We start from the raw sequence: 27303 nt of genomic DNA on the forward strand, positions 1-27303 counted from the left end.
GAAAGAAAAAGAAAGAAAAGGAATCCAAATTGGAAAGGAAGAAGTGAAACTCTTACTGTTTGCCGATGACATGATTCTATACACAGAAAACCCTAAAGAATGCATCAGAAAAGTATGAGAAATAATCAACAACTACAGGAAAGTTGCAGGGTACAAAATCACTAACAAAAATCAGTTGCATTTCTATACTCTCATAAAAAACTAGCAGAAAGAGAACTCAAGAATACAATCCCACATACAATCACAAAAAAAAGAATAAAATATATAGAAATAAATTTAACCAAACAGGTGAAAGAGCTATATACTGAAAATTTTAAGACACTATTGAAAGAAATCAAAGATGACATAAAGAAATGGAAAGATATTCCATGCACACAGACTGGAAGAATAAACATAGTTAGAATGTCCATATTACCCAAAGCAATCTACAGATTCAATGCAATCCCAATCAGAATCCCAATGACATCCTTCATGGAAATAGAACAAAGAATCCTAAAATTTATATGGAACAACAAGACTCCGAATAGTGAAGGCAACCTTGAAAAAAAAGAACAAAGTTGAAGGCATCACAATCCCCGCCTTCAAAATATGCACAGCTATAGTAATCAAAACAGCATGGCACTGGCACAAAAACAGACACACAGACCAAGAGAACAGAACTGAAAGCCCAGAAATAAAACCACACAGCTGTGGACAGCTAATCTCCAACAAAAGAGCCAGAACACACAATGGAGAAACGAAAGTCTCTTTAATAAACGGTGTTGGGGAAACTGGACAGCCACATGCCAAAGAATCAAAGTAGACCGTTATCTTTAGCTGTACACAAAAATTAACTCAAAATGGATTAAAGACCTGAAGGTAAGACCTGAAACCATAAAACTCCTATAAGAAAATATAGGCAGTACACTCTTTGACAGCAGTCTCAGCAGCATCTTTTGGAATACCATGTCTACTCAGGCACGGGAAACAAAAGAAAAAATGAACAAACCGGACTTCATCAGAAAGGGCTTCTGCAAGGCAAAGGAGACCATGAACAAAATGAAAAGATAACCCACCAACTGGGAGAAAATATTTGCAAATCATCTATCTGACAAGGGGTTAATATCCAAGATATATAGAGAACTCATACAACTCAACAACAAAAAATCAAACAACCTGATCAAAAAATGGGCAGAGAATACGAACCAACATTTTTCCAAAGAAGAGACACAGATGATCAACAGGCACTAATCATTAGAGAAATGTAAATCAAAACTACAATGAGATGTCACCTTGCATCCCTTAGAATGGCTATAATCACCAAGACAGAAGATGACAAGTGTTGGAGAGGATGTGGAGAAAAGGGAACCCTCATACACTGCTGATGGGAATGCAAACTAGTGCAGGCACTAAGGAAAACAGTATGGAGATTTCTGAAAAAATTTAAAATAGAAATACCATACAATCCAGCTATCCCACCACTTGGTATTTATCCAAAGAACCTGAAATCAACACTTCAAAGAGACTTACGTACCCCTATGTTCATTGCAGCATTATTGACAATAGCCAAGAAGTGGAAGCAACCCAAGTTCCCAACAACTGAGGAATGGATAAAGAAGATGTGATATATATATGAATGGAATACTTAGCCACAAAAAAAGACAAAATCATCCCATTTGCAACAACATGAATGCAACTTTGGGGTACTATGTTAAGGGAAATAGCCCGAACAGAGAAGGACAGCCACCACATGCTTTGCTCGGCTCATATGTGGAAGATAAACAAATACACGGACAAAGATAACAGATTAGTGGTTACTAGAGGGAAAGTGGGTTGAGGGGTGGGTGAAAGGGGTAAATGGGCTCATATAAATGGTGATGGACACAAATTAGATTATTGGCGGAGCCAGCCTGGTGGCATAGTGGTTAAGTTTGCACGCTCCACTTCAGTAGCCCGGGGTTCACAGGTTCAGATCCCAGACAAAGACCTACACACCACTCATCAAGCCATGCTGTGGCAGCATCTTACACACAAAAAATTAGAGGAAGATTGGCACAGACGTTAGCTCAGGGCCAATCTTCCTCAAGCAAAATACGATGACTAGCAACAGATGTTAGCTCAGAGCCCACCTTCTTCACCAAAAAAAAAAAGAAAAAACTGGACTACTGGTGGGGAGCACAATGTAGTCTATACAGAATACTGATAAATAATAATGTACACCTGCAATTTCACAACGTTGTAAACCATTATGACCTCAATAAAAAAGAAAAAAACATCCTGTTGTCTTTTGTGTTTAACAAATCAAACCCGTTTCACAAAATGGAAGGGGAAGAAAATATTGAGAATGGAACAAAATAAACTCTTGCTGCCAAGCAATTTTGGGGAGAGGAAAATAAAAAGAAGCAAAGGAAAGTAAGAAATAAAGCTATCCTCTACAAGCAAAACTTGGGTAATAGTACAAGCCCAGATTTGCATTTGACTCACTCTCTGTTGAAAATGCATTTCACATTCCCTTACACACATTTAACAATGGAGAGAAAGACTGATTTAGACCATACTGGCTGGGGAAAAAAATTCAGGCTTCCCAGGATATGTCAGAACCTTGTTTGGCAGCCAAAGTTACTGTTTCTCAAGTATTAAGCCTATTTTTGAAATGGGACACGGAAGGGAACACCACCGGAACTGAACATGCACCTAAGTTTCAAATGCTTTATGTGCAAAGACCAATCCCAGCAACCAGTACCTTTGCTCAGGAAGAGAGAGTGATACCACAGGGTACCACCCTGCTCACATACAGGATCCAAGGTACCCAAAGATAAGGTGACAGCTTATAATAGATAGGAACCTGGTAGTAACTAACAACATGGCTCTAACATAAGATCCAACTGGGAACTGGTAAACTAAGCTTTCATGCTACAATAAAATAAAACATAATTCATTCCACCTCCCCATCAAGACAACTGATGGTAGTTCTTTGTTATATTCACCACTCCAAACACCCTGTTTTAAGTTAAAAATGCTCTAGGGGTCAGCCCAGTGGCACAGTGGTTAAGTGCGCACGTTTTGCTGTGGCGGACCAGGGTTCGCCAGTTTGGAACCTGGGTGCGCACATGGCACCACTTGGCACACCATGCTGTGGTAGGCGTCCCATATATAAAGCAGAGGAAGATGGGCATGGATGTTAGCTCAGGGCCAGCTTTCCTCAGCAAAAAGAGGAGGATTGGCAGCAGTTAGCTCAGAGCTAATCTTCCTCAGGAAAAAAAGAAAAAAAGAATAAAAATGCCCTAGTGTAAGCAGTACGTTTTATGTTAAAATCTGACACAGGGATTGAGTCCTCCCAGCCCACCTGAAACACACTAAAATTTCCTCTTTTCAATAGCAGTCACAGGTTTCTAAGAGATAACCAATCAAACCTTTTTTCTTTATAGGTGAGGAACCTCAAGAGTCAGAGAAGTGCTCTGTCCATAGTCATTCAACCAAATAAATGAGGACTTAGAATGGAGAACTCTCGACGCTCAAATCATGTAAGCTTTTCATGTCCCAGACTCTGCTAATTGCAGATCTAACTCGCTCCTTTCACGATGCAACAGAGAAAGCGTGGACTTTGGCAGTCAAAGAGACACAGTCTCAAACACCGGCTGGGTCAATTTCTAACTATGAGACTCTGGTCAAATCACTTCATTTCTGCGAGCCTCAATTTTCTCAGCTGTGTAACAGATAATCTCTCCCTCGTAAAGTTCTGATGATTAAATGAGGTAATTCAGGTGAAGCCTACCCAGCACAGTAGTGGACATACAGGAGAAGCTCCACAAGAATTCCTTCCCCACCCCCATGGCTTACCAGTTGCAAATAACTTAGAGGGAAATTGAATCAGTCTGCAGGACTCACTCCCACAAAGTAACACATTTCCAAATAACGAAGCTTCAACTTTTCTTAGTTTGCTCTAACATCAGTTCTCTAGGAACACGTGCCAAACGGCCATCCAGCCTCACTGAAGAGTTCAAAAACCAGATAAAAATTAGTGACGATGTAAATTGATTCCATCATTCAATGAGAGAATGAAGGAGATTACCTCTAAGGTGACCAAAGCAACTTCGCCTTTTGTGACATATGCATGCTTCATACAGCTAAGCAGCCCACTCTGCGGGGATCAATTCCTAACTGGCTAACATTTCCAGTTCTTTAAATTTCCTTTACAAATCCATTCTGTTCTCATTTATTTTTTTAATTAACATTGAATCATGATAACAATATTCTATTTAAGTACATAAATAATACATAAAATTCTCCTTCAATCTATCCTTTCCAATATTAAGGTTTGAGAGCATACTATAAATATTCTTCAGCAGTTTCCTTTTATTTTTTTCTTTTAAAAACTGTGGTTACAGATAAATAACATAAAATTTGCCATTTCAATCATTTTTTTTTTTTTTAAAGATTGGCACCTAGGCTAACAACTGTTGCCAATCTTCCTTTTTTTTTTTGAAGGATTGGCACTTGGGCTGACAACTGTTGCCAATCTTTTTTTTTTTTTCTGCTTTATTTCCCAAACTCCCCTGATACATAGTTGTATATCTTAGTTGCAGGTCGTTCTAGTTGTGGGATGTGGGACGCCGCCTCAACGTGGCCTGACGAGCGGTGCCATGTCCGCGCCCAGGATCCAAACCCTGGGCCGCCGCAGCAGAACTCGCGATCTTAACCACTCGGCCACGGAGCCGGCCCCTCAATCATTTTTAAGTTTACAGTTCTGCGGCATTAAGTACATTCACACTGTTGTGTAACCATCACCACCAACCATCTCTACAACTTTCTCTAACTGAAACTCCACACCCATTGAACTCCCCATTCCCACCTTCCCCCATCTCCTGGCAACCGCCATTCTACTTCCTGTCTCCACCAATGTGCCTACTGTACTGCCTCACATAAGTGGAACCAGACACTATCTGTCCTTTCGTGACTGGCTTATTTCACTTAGCATAATGTCTTCATGGTTCATCCACATTGAGCGTGAGTCAGAATTTCCATTTATGCATTCATCTGTTCATTTACACTGAGGTTGCTTCCACTTTCTGGATACTGTGAACAATGCTGCCATGAATATGGATGTACAAATATCTTTGGGAGTCCCTGCTTTCAATTCTTCTGGTATATACCCAGAAGTAGAAGTGCTAGATTATTGGTAATTCTATGTTTAACTTTTTGAGGCAATGCCATACCCTTTTCCACAGCAAATGCAGCATTTTACATTCCCACCAGCAATGTACAAGGGTTCTAATTTCTCCACATCCTCACCAACACTTATTATTTTCTGCTTTTTGTTTAGTACAATGACCACTCTAATGAGCATGAAGTGTTATCTCACTGTGGTCTTCATTTGCATTTCCCCTGTGATTAGTGCTGAGCATCATTTCATGTGCTGCTTGGCCATTCTTTGGGGAAATGTCTATGAAAGTTTTGTGACCAGTTTTTAATCAGGCTGTCTTTCTGTTGTTGAGTTGTAGGAGTTCTTTATATGCTTTGGATATTAATCCCTTATCAGATACATGATTTCTAAATATCTTCTCCCATCCGTGGGCTACCCTGTCACTCTGTTGATAGCATCCTTTGATGCACAAAAGTTTTTAATTTTCAAACTGAAGTTCAATTTATCTATTTCTTCCTTTTATGTGTGCTTTTGGTGTCATATCCAAGAATCCATTGCCAAATCCAAGGTCACCAAGATTTAATCCTGTTTTCCTTTAAGAATTTTATAGTTTCAGCTCTTATATACAGGTCTTTGATCCATTCTGAGTTAATTTCTGTACACGGTGTAAGTTAAAGGTCCAACTTCAGGTTTTTTTGCCCATGTCTTATTTATATTTGAAGTTCCTTAGATTTATTTGCCATCCTCTTCCCGGTTTCTGAGCATTTGGAATTAAATATTCATTCTATTCATATGCTGGTTATCAATTAATTCTCAGCTCCAAATTCATCCTTTTATGCCTGCTCTGTGAAAAACAGATCTGGGCCCTTTAAATATTTTTTCTTTGTCAGCATGCACCATGTCAAGCTTTGTCAGTCGAGAGCACAGGAGTGTATGTTAGGAGGACAGGGTTTTGCTTCCTGGTCCCAGTGTGCTTTCTCAGCTTCTGCAAGGGGTTTCCTTCCTTCCCAGTTCCTACAGTGCACAGCAGCCAGGAGCATGCAGTAGGCAGCACCTTCCTCCAGGAACCCTCTCTGGGCTGTTACACAGCAGAGTGCCTCTGTAACACAACTCCCTGTCAACAGCTTGCCCCAGTACCCTAAAGGGTAGATTTTTGGCAACTTTATGCAACAAGTTCTGCAGGTCTGACATCACAGGGATTTACTTCTCTGCCACTCAGAGAGCCACAGACATGCCCTCTCCAACACGGCCTGGATCTCAGCCCAGAGTGCAGGGGAAAGGAGGGAGGGGAAGACAGGTTTCCTTCTGGGTGCTTTATCTCAGCTCTGGGGTAGTGACTATTATATATTAATTATATTAAAGATATTTTATCTTATGTCAACCATACTATACATTACATTATACCTGCTATTATATTACATCTGCTATTCTTTAAAGTTCTCTTTACTTCTTAAAAGCCAATCCCTCATTACTTCAACCTTCTGTTATAGTAAATAACTCTGTTTGTGTCTGTGTCTGTGTCTGTGTGTGTGTGTGTGTGTGTGTGAGGAGGACTGGCCCTGAGCTAACATCTGTGCTAATCTTCCTCTATTGTGTATGTGGGACGCTGCCACAGCACGGCTTGATGAGTGGTGTGTAGGTCCACGCCCAGGATCTGAACCATGAACCCCAGTACACCGAAGCAGAGTGCATGAACTTAACCACTATACCACCAGGCCAGCCCCAGTAACTCTTTATATTAAATTCTCTGTCCATATTACTTATAGTCTCTCTCCTGATTGGCCCCAGACTGCTACAGGCTGAGCTGAAACAAAATGTTAACAGCCACCTTCTGTGTACAAGACAGACATTATGCTTAGTGTTTTCTACATATCATTACTCTGTATTCTCACTACAACTCTGCATCTCTCTATAGTAAGAAAACTGAGGCTCAGAAAGCTATGTAATTTGCCTACAATAATACAAATCCAGGTCTGTCTGACGTTAAAGTCCCTGCTGGTTCTCTACTATGGCATTTATTTTTCTTCACAGAACCTAGCAACACTTTTTAAGGAACTAAACATCCATGTACAGGAAAAGAATGAACATAGCAGGCCTGACTACTATCCTTAGAAAGGGCAGCTTGCAAGGGTGGCCTTGGCTAGTGTCTGGGAACTTAGATTTCGGGGGGGAACTATTCCCAAAACTGTTCAGAGTGGCTCATTGGGCCTAAGGCATGCAAACAATATGGTTCATGCTGAACACTTGCTTTCCTTCTGGGAGTCTGGAATTTTGGTGTACACTAGGCAGAGGGTGAACTAGGGTGCTGGCCTCTGTGAACAACCCCTCCTACCCACCCCAAAAAAGGGAAAATCTCAGCACTGAGTCTCGACTGAGCTTCTCTGGTAGACAACACTGACACAACGCGCTGCAGAAGGCAGTAAGCACACCCTGTGCACCTCCCCTGGGAGGAACTCTTGGAAGCTTGGGTCTGATTTCTGCTGGACTTCAACCCATACACTTTCTCCCCCTGCTGATTTCCCTTCATATGCTTTCACTGTCATAACTCACAGCCAGGAGTGTGACTATACGCTGAGTTCTGTAAATCCAAGCCAATCATTGGACCTAGGGTAGTCCTGGGGACCCCAACACTACAACATGCCAAGAATTTTACTAAATGCAGAGGACACAAAGACAAATAGGGCCTTTCCCTCAAGGATTTTACAGTCTATTTAAATTTCCCTTTCCTCACTTCTCTGATCTTCACTTCCTAGTCTGTTCACCTCTTAAAATAGATTAGATACATTTCCCTGAGCTAAATTTCATTCTTAGCACTAAAGTGATGCTAAATATTTAATAAGTCCATCAGGCAAAATCTGAGACACAAAGCTCTAATAAACTCAAAGGCCACACATATTTTCTCTTTTCTTTCTCCATCTTATTGTGTTCTTCATTAAAAATAAATTGACAAACCCTTGTACATTGCTGGTGAGAAGATAAAATGGTGCAGCTGCCACAGGAAACAGCTTGGCGGTTCCTCAAAAAGTTAAATACAGAGCTACCATACGGCCCAGCAATTCCACTCCCAGATTCCCAAGAGAATTGCAAACGGGTACTCCAACAAATTCTTGTACACACATGTTCCTAACAGCACTATGCATGATAGCTAAAAGGTGGAGACACAAATGTCCACCAACAAATGAACAAATAAACAAATTGCGGTATGTACATACAAAGGAATATTATTCAGCTATAAAAAGGAATAAAGTATTGATATATGCTACAACATGGATAAACCTTGAAAACATTATGCTAAGTGAAAGAAGCCAGACACAAAAGGGCACATCTTATATGAAATATCCAGAATAGGTAAATTCATGGGGACAAAAAACAGACTGGGGATTGTCAGGGGCTGCAGGGGAGGGCAAATGGAGGGTGACTGCTTAATGGGAATGGAGTTCTTTTGGGGTTGATGAAAATGTTTGGGACTAGATAGGTGTGGTGGCTGCAAAACACTATAAATGTACTAAATACTACCAAATTGTTCACTTTAAAAAGGTTAGTTTTATGCTATGTGAATTCCATCTCAATAGAAAATATTTTTGAAAAGCAATGCAGTATGCAATATGGTATAAATGAAGAAGACCAACCTTGCTGATGTTAGTTGAATGGATCCTTGTAGCTTGAAATAAAATCATCAGTGACTGCAATAGCTAAAGGTTTTAAGAAGCGCTGTATCTCAGTATATACCCTGGAAAATGTTTGAAGATAGCTGAGTTTGGGTTTATGAGTGATGTACATTTTTCTTATTTTGTCCATCTGTATTTTCTAATTTTTCAGCAATGAACATGTATTATCCTTACTTAACCATCAAAAAATGGAGACAATAACACTACCTCCTCAAGGGTGCTGTGAAGATTAAATGAGGAAATACATATAAAGCCATTAACACAGTATTCAGGGTTTCATAAGTACACAATAAAAGTTCGGTAGTCGGGCTTTGTGAGTATTCCTCAGGGTACATCCTTCATTATCTATGGCTAAGGCATTCGCCTTCATTCAGGCCTGGGTCACCTGAGCCAAGCCGAAACCACTATAATAATAGTTTCCTAGCTGATCCAGCAGCCTCCAGCCACCTCTTCCCAAACTTCTCACGAGGACCAGGGTTAATTTTACAAAACACCGCTCCTATCTCTCCCATGCTAAGGGTCCTCCAGTGCTTACACGATCAAGTTCCAAACATCCTAAATCTGGCCTCACCTAGTCATTACCTTTCTCTCCCCAATTATTCATTCCTTCAAGAAACTTTCACTAAGGGACTTCCATGTGTTTGGTACTATGGCAGAAGCAGAAAGAAAAATAACTTACTAATTCTTCTCTTAAGGAACTCATAATCTAGTAAGACAGAGATGCATGTAAACAAATACAACATGAATCATGCAATAAAATGTAAATATAAGGCCCAGAGGGAACAAGCATACATGGCTGATAATGGAGTGAGAAGGGCATGAAGAAATCACAAAGAAGGGAACTCACAGGAGGCAAGACCTGAAGGAGGCTTGGAGGATGACTGCAAATAGCTAATTTCCTCAATTTACTTCATACCCTTAGGGTGTTCTCCCACAGCAACTCAAGTAAAATCTAGCAAAGCCCTCCCTCCCTTCACAATGTAATCCCTGTAACGCTAGCTCAGTACTTTTTCAAACTGTGGGTCAAGACCCACTCATGACTTATTTAAGAGGTCTCAACCGTTATTAAAAAAAAAAAACAAGAGCAGCAGTTCTTAAACTTTGCGGTCTTAGAATTCCTTTCACTCTTAAAAATTACTAAAGATCCCAAAGAATTTCTGTTTATGTAGGTTATAAGTTTTGATATTTGCCTATTAGAACCTAAACTGAGTAATTTTTTAATGTATTAATTCATTTTAAAATGCCAATAATAAAGCATTATGTTAACATAAATATTTTACAAAAATTAACTATATTTTATAAAACAAACACAAAATTTAATGAGAACAGTGTTACTGTCTCACATTTTTACAACTATCTTTCAAATCCAAGGTAATGGAAGATGGCTCCATTCTCACATCTGCTTCTGCATTCAATCTGTTGTGATGTTATTTTGGTTGAAGTATATGAAGAAAATCTGGCCTGTCATACATATGTCTTTGGGAAAGGTAGGATTTTTAATAGTCTTCTCACATATCTATGGATATTATTCCTTAATACTATACCAAAACTTGAAAAGTGACTTCTTAAAAGTTAGTTGCAATGTGGCATCTGAAACCATATCAGTGAATTTTTCATACTCTGTTATATACTCTGGTATATGAAAATCCATTGGTCTATCTTGCATTTTGAATGAATTTTCACCTATCATGATTATGTAATATTATACATTGTTCATCTATAAAATATTCATTAAGTTATAAAGCTCTTCTAAATGTTGACATATTTTATTACATACTATCAAAAAAAAATCACATTCACTAACATCACTGACAATCTCTTCAAAAAAGTCTTTAAGTATTGGGGCTGTCAAGGCCATTGTCCAGGACACTCATTTTCCAAAATTCTAATATTTGCTTGAAAGCTCAAATTGTATCACTGATAACAAATATTGTCATTATTTTCCTTGACAGACTCACTTTGTTCATTTTTAATAAAATAATTCATTTTTATTAAAATGAATAACCATGTTCTGTCAGTTTATTTTTCAAGTAAAAATGGTGTTCCATGAGAAAAAGTGGCTAGTTCAGCTGGCAACTCAAACCACCACAAAGGTGGTTTTCCTTGAGATAACTGCCATGCTCAGTATGCAGAAGTGCCTTATTCACACAGAATATTAAAAAGATGTGTAATCAGGGTAGAGATTGAATAACAGTAATAATTTTTACTGTTTCATCAAGGACATTCTCAAGTGAAACTACTCATTTTTTTCCCCTTCTCTAACAGCACGTGTGTGGTGGTGAAGAGTATAATGACTACTAGTACAGTTTGGTGCCACTGTCTTGATTCATGCTAGGGTACATCACTGCTTATGCAACATCAGTGCAAATCTCAACACAGTGGAAAAAGCAAACAACATCTTAATGTTATTATGAAAATAGTTTTGACCTTGAAGACCCCCTAAAAGGGTCTTGGATTCGTTGAGAAGTCCATGGACCATACTTTAAGAATCACTGTACTAGACGACAACAGAATTTTTTATAATAAAGAATTTAGTAAGAGTAAGAATTATTTCATGAAACTTGTTTTAGTCTCATATATACAGATAAATACTTAACTATACACTAGGTTGTCACATATAATGGATATGGTCAAAAAAGCTTGCAAAACTACTCCTCTAGCCCACACTAATTAAGTCCTTCTTGAAACTACGGTAACATTTTTTGAGCACTTGAGTTTACTGCGCCACAGACTGATTTCTAAATGTATTATGTATATCCCTAGGCCTCCTATGTCCAAAGAGATCATAAGCTCACAAACTACATCTTACGTGTCTTTGTATATTCGCCCAAAGATACTAGATATATCACAGGTTCTCAAAAAAATTCTAATTGATTTCCTCATTAGTATATAATGGGCCTAAGAAGCAATTTGTCTGGGGCATAGTAAGCCCATAAATACTTCCTAGTTTTGACATGCCACAAATAATTCCATGCATAGTGAGGTATGAGAGGAAAGTACAGTTGTTGGTATCACACTGACCTGAGATATGTCCCTGACGCTTACTAACTCCATGATCATGGGATGTTACTTCATCTCTGAGCCTCAAATTCTTCTCCTTCTAAATGAGAACACCACTTACGTGCTGTTACAAGGAATAAGCGAGGTAATACATGCAAAGTGACTTGTACAGTACCTGTTCCTTAATGAGATGGCACTGCCAAAGAACAACAGTGATAATAAGAAACAATGCCTCATTTGTACATAACACTTCACTACGTACAACACAGGCAGGTCTGACAATTATAGGATCATGGATTTGAGGGAACCACATAGATCATCTAATTCTAATCCAGCCCTTCACCTGCACTCTCCTCACGTCGCCCCAGGCTCACACACACGCATTCACACAGACCTCACAGATGAGAAAACAAAAGCAGCACAAGGCTGTAAACGTCTTTCTTCACAGTTATGGAGCCTGTGAGGCGGCAGAACTTGGTGTCAAACACATCCTCTTTTTCATAACAACGCTACTAAATAGGTAACATTATTCCTTTATCAATCAGATAAGAAGTCGGGTTCAGACCTACTGAGGTCAAGTGACATGTCCAAGGGCTCACAGGCAGGAAACAACAAAAAGGGGCATGGAACCTAGTCTTCTAACTGCAGGTTTTGGGCTCCAACTATAACTTAGAAAGCTATCCAAGAATATGAACTTCACTCTGTGCAATCATTGATAGTTATCTGCATTTGGATCTGAATGGAATAATGGACATGATTGTGCGAATACTTATTATGACTAAATATGCCAGTTGATAACCACCAACAAATTAGTTTGCGTTGTGAGATTTAATTGAAACTGACGTTTCACTGAACTGAAGACTTCACATGCTTTGGCATTTTAAAAAAAAAAGATACTTCTTAATTAGCCTCAGACTATAAAGGAAATATATCCCAAAAGGATAATTCCGCAACACTCAAAAAATCCCTCTGAGATAGGCTAACAGTTGAATGTCAGTGTCTTAATTTAATACCTTTGCCAAAAAGGTCAATATAGACAAAATAAATTTTAACTGGTGTACATTAGCCATATCAATTTAGCTTTTGTAACAGTCTCATCACTCTCGTTGCTATTCAACATGATGTCAAACCAGCTCTGTTGCTTATTAACAGAGTGACAGGCAAGTTACTCAACCCTTCTGATCTGTAAAATATACGTGATTATGCCTAAACCTTGCAGGGATGTTAAGATTAGACATACTGTATACAAAGCACCTAAGAGTATACCCTATAGAGGAAAGCTATCATTAAAATAACTTTTATTATATGCTCTGAGTTCACAATCCTACCTTATCCCTCGGTCCCCTAAGATCTGTATGGCTGAGTGAAAATGGGCCTTTCTATTTCCTACTCCTGCTGCTGCTTCCAATGGCCACCTCCGGGCTTCACTTGCCAATCCTCCGACCTAAACTCTCTGCCATCTACTTCTGGTGTCTCCAGAACAAGTCCCTGAACTTCTTATTGTATTAGTGTCCCAGTCAGAAAAAAGATAGTGCTCATTATTTATCAATTCAGTGATCTTCTGATAATTGCCATGTTAATTCTTGCTTGGAACTGGTCTAAAAAAGACTTCAAATGAAACCATCTGCATTTACGGTTCTTTTTTTTTAACACCAATTTTTTAAGAACAATTTTTTTAAACATGTGGTCAACTAATAAGAATTCATGAAAGAGCTGCATTGATCAGATGTCATCATACCTCGATTCCTGCACCAGCTCAGGTAGGCAACTCCTACAGCTCTTCTCCCAGTCCTCTCAGATAACAGTCTCCACTGAGTCAAAGGTACTTTGAAAAAGGCAGCAAAGAAAACTATATGTAGAGTTTTCTGTAGCACTAACATTAGATGCTCAAGACAGCTGGGAGAAGGGCAAGAGCCAAGGTCCCTACACAGTCGGGATAGTGTTGGGTCTCAACCGGCAGCCTTTTCTGAGGGAACAGAACCACTCTACAGATCCTCACTGAAAGGCTGAACGGGAGGGGAGGGAAGGCACTGACATATGCAGACACTGCAACGTACTAGATACTTCATACACATTATTTCAAGGTCTAGGTATTATTTCCATTATCAGGTAAGGAGACTGAGACTCAGAGAGGTTAAATGACTGGGCCAAAGCCAAAGAGCTAGCACATGGTAAAACCAGGGCCACAATTATACCTCTGCTCTTCCCATTACATGGTACACAAATACACGGTCCAGGAAAGCATTTTCCCCAGGCCAAACAACAGGGGAGGTTAAGTCCATGCTCATCTACACACTGGCTCCACCAGACCGCTTCTCTTCCACCAGTGGGAATGTCCGAGACAGAACTCATCTTTAACCTGCAGTTATCGCCCAGTTACTCCCATTGGTAGAAGACAAGCAGCGTTTCTTAAATTTTAACATGCAAACAGTCACTGTAGGGTATCTTGTTAAAAATGCAGGTTTTGATTCAGTGGGTTTGGGGTGGTGCCTGAGAGTCTGCATTTCTAACAAGCTCCCAGGAGATGATGAAGCTTCTAGTGCTTGGGCCATACTCAAAATAGATTATATTCAGGGGTTCCCAAACCTGGCTGATCATCAGAATCATCTGGGAATCATTTAAAAACTAGAGAATTCTGGATCCCTCCCGCCTGGACATTCAGTGGTATCTGGAACTCACAATACTGTAATTCAAAGAAATGTATAATTATTAATGACAATAACCAAAGCAAGCATTGACTGAGAACAGAGCAAATGTCTAAGTGCTTTACATATTAGCTTACTTACCCCTCAGCACCACCCTATAGGCTGGTGCGTCCAGCACGGTCATTCCCATTTTATACGTGAGGAAATCCACGCACCGGAGACTGTTAGTCGTCCAAGGTCAGTCAAGTGGTAGCAGAAGAAGGGTTCACACTGAGCCACTCTGATGAGCCTGCGCTCTCAGACGCACCACAATGCTGCTGCCCACATTACCCAATGGTCATGTCACAGATTTTAACAGACACACTTGAACAGATGAATCCAAATGGGTCACCTCTGAAGATGTCGCCCTGGGAAGGCTATGCTCTTATTCCTCAGATGCTGCGACCATTCAACACATTGCCACTGCTACACTAAATAATCTAAGAGCTCTTGCTCTGAAAATGAAAATGCCTTCAGAAACTAAACCTATGACTTTAAATACCTTTAACTGGGAGGAAAGCTCATCACTGGAACACAGATTTGATTTTTTGACAAGCCCAAATCAGGAAAAGCCAAGTCAAAGAAACCCAGTGTAATCAAGCAAGTTATTTGTTTTTAATAAAAAAATTCGGTGTCAGGTACTAAAAACATTTTCCTCATCACTCATCTCTGAGGCTTATTCCAAATGCGAGTTCCTTATGTTGTGCACAATGGCTCTATCACCAGAGCCAAAGTGACTGTTTTAGAGGGCAGTACTCATTTGGATGCACAGATTCTGTTATATTTGTTAAAAAAAAAAAAATGAGCCTCTCAGTCATTCCAAAAGAAACCCATTTGCCCTTCACTATCAATACGAACACGCACGCATATGTTCGGAAGGACTGTCTTACAGCATGCAGTTTTCCTTTCTACTGCAAAAGCAACTGCTTCTTCTTTCAGATTTTTTAAATAAAAAGTATGTCTTATTTATACACACTCATTCTCTGAAAAATAAATATGATAATCAGGCATTAATGAAGCATTTAACTGCATGCAGCACCATAAAAGGCATCATACAAAGGCAAGTGTCTATCCAAAATACGTGCAAATACCCTCACATACAAGTGGTAAGGGCACACACAAATACTACAGGGAATATGACTATAAAAAGATAGTATATTTCTACACCTAGATGAGCTCCTTTGTTAAATGAAAACAGAGGAAAAATTATTCAACAAAGAAAATATTCTGCAAATTCAGAATGATTTACAGATTTTTAAAAAGCAGGCATTAATGCAGATCAGCACAATTCCACACAACCAACCTCTCTGCTTGAACTGGACTCCCCACACCTTACTGAAACCACAATTCCCCTGCACAAATTCCCACTCCACCACCCCCCACGCACACCCAACTCCCCACCAACCTCACAGGGGTTCCTGGGCTGGTCCATGGAATCTGATGACATCACTCTCTCTTCCTTCCTGGAATTCTAAACCCTGCTGCTCTCCCCTTGCACACAGCTACCATCTCCATGGCAACCTCACCTCCTCCTGCTTCCCTATTGGCTTCATGGAGCAGGATACACAAAAAGGTTTTCCGTTCTCCCCCAACGACCCGCCCCCAAAAACTGATGCTTTCAACAGGAACCTGAGCTAAATTTAGCGACTTGGGATTCAGAGTCCTATGACTAAGAAACACGGAGAAATGTCCTCCTTCCTACATTCCACCCTCCTCTCAACCCCACCCCACAGAAGCTGCTTCACCTCCTTCTCTCTAGCCCCCAACGAAAAAGCAAGTGGCAATATCTGCTGAGCATTAAAACAAGCTGGACTGGCACACATACAAGGCTGAAACACGGAAAATTCTCACCCCCACCTCTCCTCCCAAGAAGAGAGGGAAAAAAGAGAACAGAAATAAAAGCAAGCACCGGTCAAAAAGCCAGCTGGGACATTTCACGTGCTGAGCATCCGTCTTCTGCTGCCTCCTTCCAAAGCAAGCAAAGGATGGGGACCCCGTGCCGAAAGGCGCAACAGTCTCTGAGCTCTCAGAACACCCGATTCTCTTGGTATTATTTCCTCCACCAGAGGAAGAAAAGCAGGAGGAAAAGGGGAGGGAAGTGAGGTAGAAAGACTGCATACTTCAGTGACCAAACACACTAAGCCTGAAACCACAAATCTTGGCTCCAATTTTCCATCCCAGGGACTGACCTGCTATGTAAATTGGAGCAAGTTCTCACATCCCTCATCTAAAACCTGCTCCCACAAAGGGATGTTATAAGAATTACTGACAAAATTAATGTAAAGTACTTTAAGTCCCTGGGCCAAAGGAACTGAATAAATAGAGAGTAAGCTGACATCATTAGTGCTGAAAGTCCTGTGGATATTAACAGAAATTAACAATCCACAGAGGAAGAACATGAACTTTCAAAAAATTATCCTTTCATAATCATAGATATACCACAAAATATGCATAATTTCTTGAACCATAGACAGTTCCCCAAAAGGGATCTACTTCTAGTAAAATCCAGCTATACTAACCTCACACACCACCGAATTTTTGACTAGTACTCAATTTTGGAGCTGGGCCTACTTTTCCCTTGCCTAGTCCTAAATGTAATTTTGAAACTGCTAAATTGCTACTCACTATCCCTAAATGATGCCTGAATATGGACCAGGGCTTCATAGTCCAGCTCAGCTGTCCACTTCCCATTCTAGGGAAGTAATTTTTTCTCAGAGCCATATTTGATAGCTGAATACTAAATCAAGCCAGTGGCTAAGTCCTATAGGACTCTAAAGGACAAAGCATCAATTGTAACCAAGTAGGAAAGGCTCCAAGCAGGTCAGAGCCTTGTAGTATGAGAGGGAGTGCATTAAAATAAGACACACCCAGGAAAATTGTATTTTCAGTTTGCAGCTTCAGGGCACCAACTCTCCAGTGAAAAAAACAGACATAAAAGGAAAATTATTTAGTATAACAAGAAGTAGTCATTTGCCCCAAACAGAATTTAAACAATTTGGAACATTTAGCAAAGTCAAAATGCCCCACTAGTTAATACAAAGGCATCCAGAATAAGCTTCACAACTGCTGTGGAAAACAGCAAAAGATGCAGTATTTGCCAATAAACAACTGAAACTCACATTCCAGGGGAAGGAGAGGGAGGAGGGCCACGGCCAGATAAGCCCACCTCTGAGATTTGTGCTTCCTTATCTCCCCCTTGTGGACTCCTAACAAGCCAATCCTTGTGTGAAACCTGTCCAGTGTACCCCACGGGTCAGATGGTCCCACAGGCTAACTTTGATGGGCACTCTTCTAACAGAGCTCCTTCATACTCTTAGAAACAAACAGAAGGTCAGTCACCACATTCGACAAGGAAAAGACTGAAGCACGGTTTCCAAGATTGCCCATCAAATCAATTACTGAGCTTGACTTACATTCGTCATCATTATGAAATCCATCAAAAATGGCCTGGACTAAGTGGACTGCTGCAAATAAAGCTCTATTCATCTACTCCTTTCATTCAAACATGCATTAAGTGCACTTAACACGTGCCAGGGATTTTACACGGGTTGTCATTCATTCTCAAAAAGAAAACCAAAAAACTCCAAGGTGTACACATTCTTACCTCACTTTGCAGCAGAGAGAAAAGAGCTCCAGAGATGTCAATGTGACCAAAGTTATATAACTCATTATTTCACTTTTCAAAAAGCCAAGATTCGAACCCAGACCTGTTTGGACTCCAAAGCCTGTGCTTTTTCTACTTGGCTTCCCATTTACAGACAGTTGGGGGTGTAAACAAACATTCAGAAATCATTTTGTATCTGTGTTTTCTTATGTCATCAACAAAGTATAGGCTGCTTGACATCAAGGTCAAAGTCATACTTTTATGTATGACTAACAGTATTAAACTCTAAGCAGGCACTCAATACTTATTAATTTATTAATCTAATCCTATTATTCTAAACTTCTGGACAAATGGCAATGATTCCATTCAGATCTTTGTAAATTAAAATTGGCTTGAGAAATTACATGCTGAAGTGAAATGACAAAACTTCAGATAACAGATTCTGGGATTTAATTTTACAATATTTGAGATGAACAAAATTATCACTGTCATAATGCCTACACCAGCCTAATCATCACGTCCTAATGCCTACACAGTCTCATCTGCTGGTTTTAATCTATAAACTCTAACGCAGTCAGGATCTATACATTAGATTTAAGATTTCTAAATTCTGCATATAGAACCAGAGCATTTCAAAGTATTTCTCCAGGGATTCCACTAAAATTAAATCAGCTGATTAGAGGACGATACTAAAGAGGCCAAGGTCACACGTCTGATACCCACATGAACCAGTTAGCACTTTCTCCCACTGCCACAATATGCACCCTGTTGTAAATATACACCCCTGGTTTTACCAAGAAATTAATGCAAAGTATCACTTCTTCTGGAAAAAAAAAAAACTAAACACGTATCTACTGAAGTCAAATATTGTAATAGGCTTCTATTATTTAGAAAATAGCTATTGTCTTTCAGAAAATGTGCCCAATTGTTCATCCTGTCTTTCGATATTTATTGAACACCTACCACCACATGCCAGTTGATAATCTCAAAAGGCTAGGAGTGAAGGACAAATAAACACAGTGCAATATGTGATACAGCAGAGGTGTATATAGGTACAGTGAGAGTACACAAAAGGGAAGGGCTAACTCTAGAAGGTGTCATGGAGAATGAGCCCCAGAAGTTCACACAGGTAAAGGAGGCAGGTGAGGGACTTCCAGGGCCAGAGAACGAAGACTTACGAAGACATGGCTGCAGGGCACACGGCAAACCTCAGAGAACTTTCAACTATTTTACTAAGGCCGGGCTGACACTTGAGAGATATGACTAACTGAGAGAAAGCGAGGCAACCATATGGAAAATAGTATGGAGGTTCCCCCAAAAATTAAAAATAGAAATACCATATGACCCAGCAATTCCGCTTCTGGGTATTTTAACCAAAGGAAATAAGAACACTAATTCAAAAAGATATCTGCACCCACATGTTCACTGTGGAATCTAAAATCAACTCACAGATACAGAGAACAGACTGGTGGGGGTGGGGGGTGGGTGAAATGGTGAAGGGGGTCAAAAGGTACAAACCTCCAGCTATAAAATAAATAAAACAAGGGGAGGTAACATACAGCACAGTGACTATAGTCAATAATACTGCATCATACATCTGCAAGTGGATGTAACGTACAGCACAGTGACTATAGTCAATAATACTGTATCATACATCTGCAAGTGGCTAAGAGAGTAGATCTTAAAAGTTCTCACAAGAAAAGAAAATTTGTAACTACGTGTGGTAATGGATTTTAACTAGACATATTGTGGTGATCATCTCACTATAAATATACATATAAAATATCAAATCATTATGTTGTACACGTGAAACTAATATAATGTTATATGTCAATTGTATCCCAATTTTTAAAAGAAGAATAAAGGTCAAGAGGTGCACTCTTCTGAAAATGAAGTCTTCAGTGGCTGAGAACCCTTAAGGAAGAGGTTCTTCTATGTGTATAGCAAAAGCCAAATTTGCTGCCCTGTGAGACAGTTTCTTTATTCTTCTCAGAGAACTGATTTAAAAAATGAGGAGTGGGGGCCGGCCCTGTGGCCAAGTGGTTAAGTTCGCGCGCTCTGCTTCGGCAACCCGGGGTTTCGCCAGTTCAGATCCCAGGCCGGGACATGGCACCACCCATCAGGCCATGCTGAGGTGGGATCCCACACGCCACAACTAGAAGGACCCACAACTAAAATATACACAACTATGTACCGGGGGATTGGGGGAGAAAAAGTAAAAAAAAAAAATTGGCAACAGTTGTTGGCTCAGGTGCCAATCTTTAAAAAAAAAAGTAATCAGTGGAGATTATTCATCAATTTTCCTTTCTCATGTCTGTTTGAAACTCTTAGTGTGTTGAATATTTGACATGCAAACTAGGATTAATAAAAGAAGCATCTTCATGCACTCAAAACACCCCTAACACATACACACATAAAAGTATGTGTATGCCCACATCCTACCAACTTTGACAGGCAAAGGATTAGTACACGTATGAGGGGAAAAGCTATCAGCTGTAGCAATCACTGGACAAAAGCAGAATCCAATTTTTAAGCAAACTTTTATTGAAGTGACTATATACACAGAAATGAGCAAAAATTCTAAGTAGACAACTCAATGAATTTCCACAAAATGAACCCATTCATGTGACCAGCATCTAGGTAAAAAAACAGAACACTACCAGCACTCTAGAAGCCCATCTTACACATCTGCAGTCACTCCTCCCAGCTGGCAGCAATGACTTTGGCAGCACAGATTCATTCTGCCTGTTTCTGAACCACATATAAATGGAATAATACATTATGTACTCTTTCGTGCTGGCTTCTTTCACTCCACATTATATTTGTGAAACTGATCCATTTAAGTATAGCAATAGTTCCTTCACTGCCATTACTGTAAAGTATTCCATTTTATAAACATATCATGATTTATTGAAAAATAGTTCAGTAATGTTGAAAGGCATTTGTTACTTCCAGCTTTGGGCTATTGTTAAAAAAGCTGCTATGTACGTCTTGTACGTGTCTTTCAGTGCACATATGTGCACGTCTCTGTTGGATATATTCCGAAGCAGAACTGCTGGTTTGAAGATACACTTATGTTCAGCTTTGACAGACACTGCCAACTGCCAGTTTTCCAAAGTTGTGCCAGTGTACATTCCCACGAGCAGTGCATGAGGGTTCCTGACGCTGCAGCCCCTCGCTAACACTTGAGAAAGTCTGTCTCTCATTGAGTCATTCTGGAGTTGGGGCAGCAGTGCCTCTGTGCTCACACGCTTTACCCTAACGACAAATGATGCTGACCACTTTGGGGGCATCTGGATATCATCTTTTGTGAAGTACCTATTCAAATCTTGCCTGTTTTACTATGTTGTTCAAAGATTGATTCATAGGACTTCTTTTATAAGAGTTATTTATATTCTGAATACCAGCCAGATACTTACATTGCATCCTTCTCTGTGGTTTGTCTTTTTACCTTCTTAATGGTGTATTTTACTGAACAGATATTCCTAATTTCAATATAGTCAACCTATCATTTTTCCTTCATAGTTACTATTTATGTCTGGTTCAAGTAAAGAACATCATGAAAATATCCTCATATGTTTTATTCTAGAAACTTTAATAAAGTACCATTTAAAACATATATTTTTAAAATTCCCCGGTACATTGTGTATGTGTATATAAAATAAACAAGTGAAGTTTTCTTCCACCAAATAGATCAAGCAACTCAAATAATCTGTGAAATAAGCAAGATCAACTAAATTAAATTCATTAAGTACTTCTTATGTGCCCAGGACTGTGTGAGGTGATGCAAGAGATAAAAGTGGTATGTAAAAGGTGACTCCTGACCTAAGTGAATATTAACCTTAGCTGACAGCACGACACTCAAATATCAGTTGTGAGGATATTGATACCAGAGCTCAAAACTAATAAATAATCCTCCACCATCCTCAGCTCTACAAGCCAATTTCTACTGCAATAAGGAACCACGGGACAAGGCATTACTTTATTCCTGCTACTATTTCTTCAATACTCTCATCTAAAAACCACATCATTTACCAATTTTCAAAAGAGGACACCAAAGATCTTAATAAGGTAACAGCTACAAATTCAGTATTTTATAGCTCAACTACCTAAAAGAAATAGCTGAATCCCAAAACTATGCAATTTTCCCAGAAGAAAAAAATCTCATTCTAGCTAAAGAAGAGTGAGGAGGAGAAGGGAAAAAATATGCAAGTACACACATCCACTCTCACACACCCACACAACTCTACATTTTTTTCCTAAATGTTTTCCACTTTTCTTGCCCATAATTACTTATTCTTTTCTTCCTGATCTTGGGGAGAAAGGTTATCTAGAAAAAAAGAAGAAAAAGAGAATACCCAAGCTTAAGAAAGAGTCCCCAGTCAGTTCAGGATCAAATACACATGTGGCCCCTCCCTAAACGACAGATCTAGGGAAGGCCGGCTCTGGGGCAGGAAGCTGAAGGGTTAAAGGAAAGAACAGTCCCCAACCAATTTAGATGAGCAGGGAGCTTTTAAACCAAACACAGCCATCGAATTTTCTTTCTTCTCCTATTTTGTAACAAGCCTCAAAATAGAATTGTGCTACCCTTCTAAACATGTAGAACACGAGGGAAAAGAACAAGTCTGCTAATTTTAGAGGTCAAGGTGGACCAGATGCTTCGTGGCCTGGGCTTCTAGGCCTTAAGCACATTTCTGAAAACCACAAGAATCCATCAGCAGAGCTTAAGGGATGACCTCAAGCTAAGAGAGTTTACTAACTTGTTTACAAGAAGAAAAGAAGCCTATGGATTAAAACTCTTTTTATCTGGAAAATTTTCAAAGTTAGTCCTCTGACCCAAAATAATAGGCAAAGGCTTGAGCAGCCAAGAATTAGGCTCTTCAACAGGAACCATAATTTCCCATGCTATGCATTCATTCAACAAAGTTGCCACAGTCTAAGCACTAAGTATACAATGTGAAAACAGACACAGTCCCTGCCCTCATGAAGTTTACTCAAATTGGGAAGACCCTATACCAAGTAAATAAGCAAATATTTAACTACAAGTCACAATAAATGTTAAGAAAATTGGGGTAAATGCTTCTTAAAAGAAGGCCTTATTAAAGAAGGCTTCCTTGGGAAGACATCATCTAAGCTAACGGGAAAAGAATGAAAGAAGTCTTCCTAGGGATCCCAACCAAAGACGTCTGCTTGACTCACCCCTATCAATCCCAACTCATTTCTTCCACTGTCGACTACTGTCTCCACCCCTAATCCACCCCACACCCTGGACGCTGTCCCTGCTGGAGCAAACCAGCAAGAGGTCACGGCACGGCCTGCTTGAGCTGGGAACTGCAAGTGGGCGCCTCTCGAGCACAGCACTTACACCAAAGACAGCACAGAGCTGTGGGGTCTCAAGAGCCACCCCCCCCAGTCTCCTTCCACACTGACTTAGAAGACAAGGAAAGGTGTCCGTCTGCCTCTCACCCAGCCTTCCTGCCATTTCAAAAGCAGCTTTTGTACAACTGCATGTGAATCTACAATTGTCCTAATAAAAATTTCAATTAAAAAAAAAGCAGCTTTTGGAGCCTCAAAGTCTCTTTATAAACAGTAACTAAATGATTCACCTCCTTCTTCTCTCCACTATCAGCTTTTCATGTATCAGAGGGATGAAGTTAGCACGCCTAAAAAGGGAAGACGATGACAAAAATAAGTTAAAAATGATCTTAAAAAAAATTTTAATCACTACATTCCCCTCAGAAAAGAATTTCTTTCCAAGAAGAGTTTAGGATTTATATATAACTGAGAGTGTGGGAGAACATATATCACCTTTGGATCCAGAAGATAATGGGCTGAACCTGTCTGTCTGACTTACTAGCTGTGTGACACTGGGCAAGCACAGCTTCCTCACCTGCAAAGGGAAGTAAGGCTGCCTCATAGTAAATGGAATAGGGTAAGTCTGATACTTGGCAAATAATAGCTACTCAAAAAACAAACAAGCACACACACACACACACACACACACACCTTAGCTGTTTTCTCTTTCTCACATCTAAAGCGTGATTTTAAAAAAGAAAGATGAGAAAAAAGATCCTACTGGCAAATTGAAAACGTTATTACAAGCAGCTGATGGTTAAAAATATCAGGTAGTTCTCCATTAGCTCCAATGCCATATTGCTAAAATTCACTCATAAGAAGGGTGACCATATGACCTATCTTAAGAAATTCCAATTTCAAACACTCTGACCCATTATTCCCACAAACATCAAAATATCTCATAAATTCAAATATTCCCATTTCCACACTATAGCGCCCAGACAACCTCACCGAACCTAGAAACAGCACACAAATTTTTCATCAGACAATATAACCCACATTTGGCTCAAAAAAAAAAAGAAAAATGTGATCATTATACTTAGACAAGGACAAAAGGATACTAAAAGTATGGACAGGTCAGGAAAACAAACCAATTTGTTGCTGAGAACTTTATGCCTACATAGTATTTTTACATATTCTACCCTAATAATTCATATTTATGCAACAAGATGAATACAATAGCCAAATGGATCAAAATGAAATTGCAAAGACCCAGATGAACTCCTGGGAACACAGTTTCTGCAATCATCAGATCCAGAAAACTGAGATGCAAGCACCAAGCATACCCTCAGCCTAACAGGAATCTGAACCAAAATGGAAAATCAACTTTATACATAAAATATATCCCTGGTGGAGTGTGGAAGGCCCATAAGAATGATTCATAGTCCCTGCAGCTGAGCATCACCACAAAACCCTCTTTCAACCCGTGCAGAGAGCCTAAGACATACTGCAGGAGTTGAGAAGCTGGCCAAAGTCAAGCCTACATCCGATCGCAGAAGACAGCGCTCTCGGAAACGATGCTACGTGGCACCCGAGTGCAAAACCCCTTTCTCTCTCTATCGGGTTAAAGTCACTGTCAAACTCGCCCTTTGGCACACAGCCAGAAAGGGCCAGAGAGTCTCAGTTTATAATGTAAACAAACCACCTCCATGTAACATTCTGAACCCTTTGGAAAGGGTGCTGAGATTAAAAAAATAAAAAAATAAAGAGTGGCTTGGTTTTCCAAGTCTGCTTCACATTCCCATGTTCCCAGTACCCACTTCCAGCAAGTATCTCCCAGGTCCGGAAAAAAGCCTTTCAGCATCTGCCTTTAATTTAGCCATTCCTCCCTCCTCCCTCCCCCATCCTCCTCCCTGATTGCACTCCACACGGAATAGGGAGATATATGTATGTCTCATCCATATGCACACATTTAGATTTTTTAATATTTCCTGAAAACAAATGGAGAAGAGATTAGAGGCGAAAGGAGACTGGAACGGAGAGGTAAACCAGGCAGGAGAAAAGGACAGGTCACAGAATGAGGCACACAGAGAACCCGAGATGGCTGCGCTTGAGCTCCAGCAGTCAGGGCTGTTTCTTATTAGGTGAGCACAATTGCAGAGCTGCACAGGAAGTGCTCAGGGGGCCCTCTTGGTCTGCCCCATCCCAAGCACACTGAAAACCTTTGTACTATAGCAGGCCCATCTGGAATCAGTTAAGACCAGGCTCCTAGCAGGCCTTTCCTTTAATAAAAAATTTAAAAAAAAAAAAAAAACCACTCTCTAAAACCACTAGGCTGAGCTTTCCCGCCTGTAACTTTCTCATCCCTTCCCCCAAATCACCCTTCAGAGCACATTTCTCCATCTCCCGTTCTGGGGTCACCAGAAACAAAAGAGTTGTCTAAGAAAATAAAGCATCTAGAGAGCCAGCATCCTCCCTAGGCCGAGGAAGCCCCAGAAAATTACAGCATTCGTGCAACTAAAATCCCTTTTTACACAACTTTGGGATTTTTTAAGCGTTATTTTTAGAAATTCAAAGTGGCCTACTTCTTTCTTTAAGCATTTAAATGAAGCATATCCTTTATGAAACTTTTTTCATTTTATTCTGTCTTCTAAATCATGCAAAAAGCAGGGGAAAAAAAACCTTTGGGATAGTTCTCCTAGCATTCAAAAGGGAAAATATTTTCCACTCATATTCCTAAGTTAAATTGCCAATATTTGTTTCTGCAGGAAATCGATTTTTACTGTTGCTTTCTATAAAAAAACAAGACTTCTCTAGTAGCGCGGTAAATGCCTAGAGCAAAGACTCAGAAGACCTGGAAAACAGTCTGGATGGCCATTAATTAGCCATGTGGCTAGAAACAAACTACTTGATCTTTCTGGGTCTCTGTTTTTTTTCACTGGTATATGTGGGGGTGCGGCACATTCTCTAAGATTATTTCCAGCACCACTACCCTCTCAAATTCCACACACCTAAAAAATAAGAGTACATATGCAACCAGCCCCCAGCTTCACCTAGGAATCATCACTTTAAGGCAATTTTCTTATTGCCGCCAAAGACCATGCAGAAAGGAGTTAAGCGTGTGGTAGGGGAGCATGGGCAGAGCCTGTCAGCTAGTACAACTCTTCTATAAGCCACATTCCCTGTCTTCATATTGCTTAGTGACATCGTAACCAACGCAGGGATAAAACGGTTAAGGATAGGTACCAGGCTAGTCATCTGTGCCCAGCAACCTGATCAGAGAAGGACAGCAGACCTGGAGAATTAAATTCACAAACTACTGAAATATAACTGTCCTTTGCGCTTAGTTTAGAAGCTTCTTATTTATTTAGTTGATCTCAGCAAATATTTACTGAATCTCCCAGGAAGGCTGGATTCTCTGCAGAATACAAAAAAAGTATCATAAACTGCCTTATCCTCAGGAAATCATCATCTACAGGAGAGACACAGAGACCCTCAAACATAATTTTAGTTCCAGACTTGACAACAATGAGGTAAGTATAAAGTGAGAGGTCCCGGGCTGCTGCTTTCTCCACGTGCCTCTTTCTCTTCTCTCTTATCTTCTTCCTTCTGTTAAAGCGTTAAGAGGGTTCTAATAAATCTGAAAACGATCAAAATTATTTCACCATGAAATTTAAAGGCTGGCATTATAAACTGCCTAAATTTATCACAGGATGCAACAACTGCTGAATAAGTGCTTTATATCCATGCAGAGAGGGGCAGACCTACATAAACTATCCCCAAACCCGCAGCTGTCACCAGAGCAGGAGCACTGAAAACTGTGGCAACAGTCGTACCTGCGGCAGTCGGGAACCCATTCTTGACGTGAGGCTGGGTTCTGGGGATTAAGAACCAGTCGAGCAAGTAAAACATCTGTGACTAGAACTGTCC

At 40.0% G+C, this 27303-nt stretch overlaps 1 protein-coding gene across 31 annotated transcripts in view; it reads right to left on the minus strand.

Moving 5' to 3' along the window:
• The window catches only part of RBFOX2 (RNA binding fox-1 homolog 2), a 265853-nt gene that overhangs the window by 191726 nt on the left and 46824 nt on the right, over positions 1 to 27303 (minus strand). For 2 of the 31 annotated variants that reach the window (XM_070600272.1, XM_070600266.1), the window contains exon 1: positions 15880 to 15980. The exons of 20 other annotated variants lie outside the window; for them this stretch is intronic. In XM_070600272.1, coding sequence (XP_070456373.1) covers positions 15880 to 15921 — 42 coding nt within the window. In that variant the 5' untranslated portion in view covers positions 15922 to 15980. 9 more of the 31 variants (XM_070600268.1, XM_070600267.1, XR_011534749.1 and 6 more) reach the window with 8 other exon arrangements.

This window comes from Equus przewalskii, chromosome 29 (genome assembly GCF_037783145.1).
Source record: "Equus przewalskii isolate Varuska chromosome 29, EquPr2, whole genome shotgun sequence".
Taxonomy (NCBI): domain Eukaryota; kingdom Metazoa; phylum Chordata; class Mammalia; order Perissodactyla; family Equidae; genus Equus; species Equus przewalskii.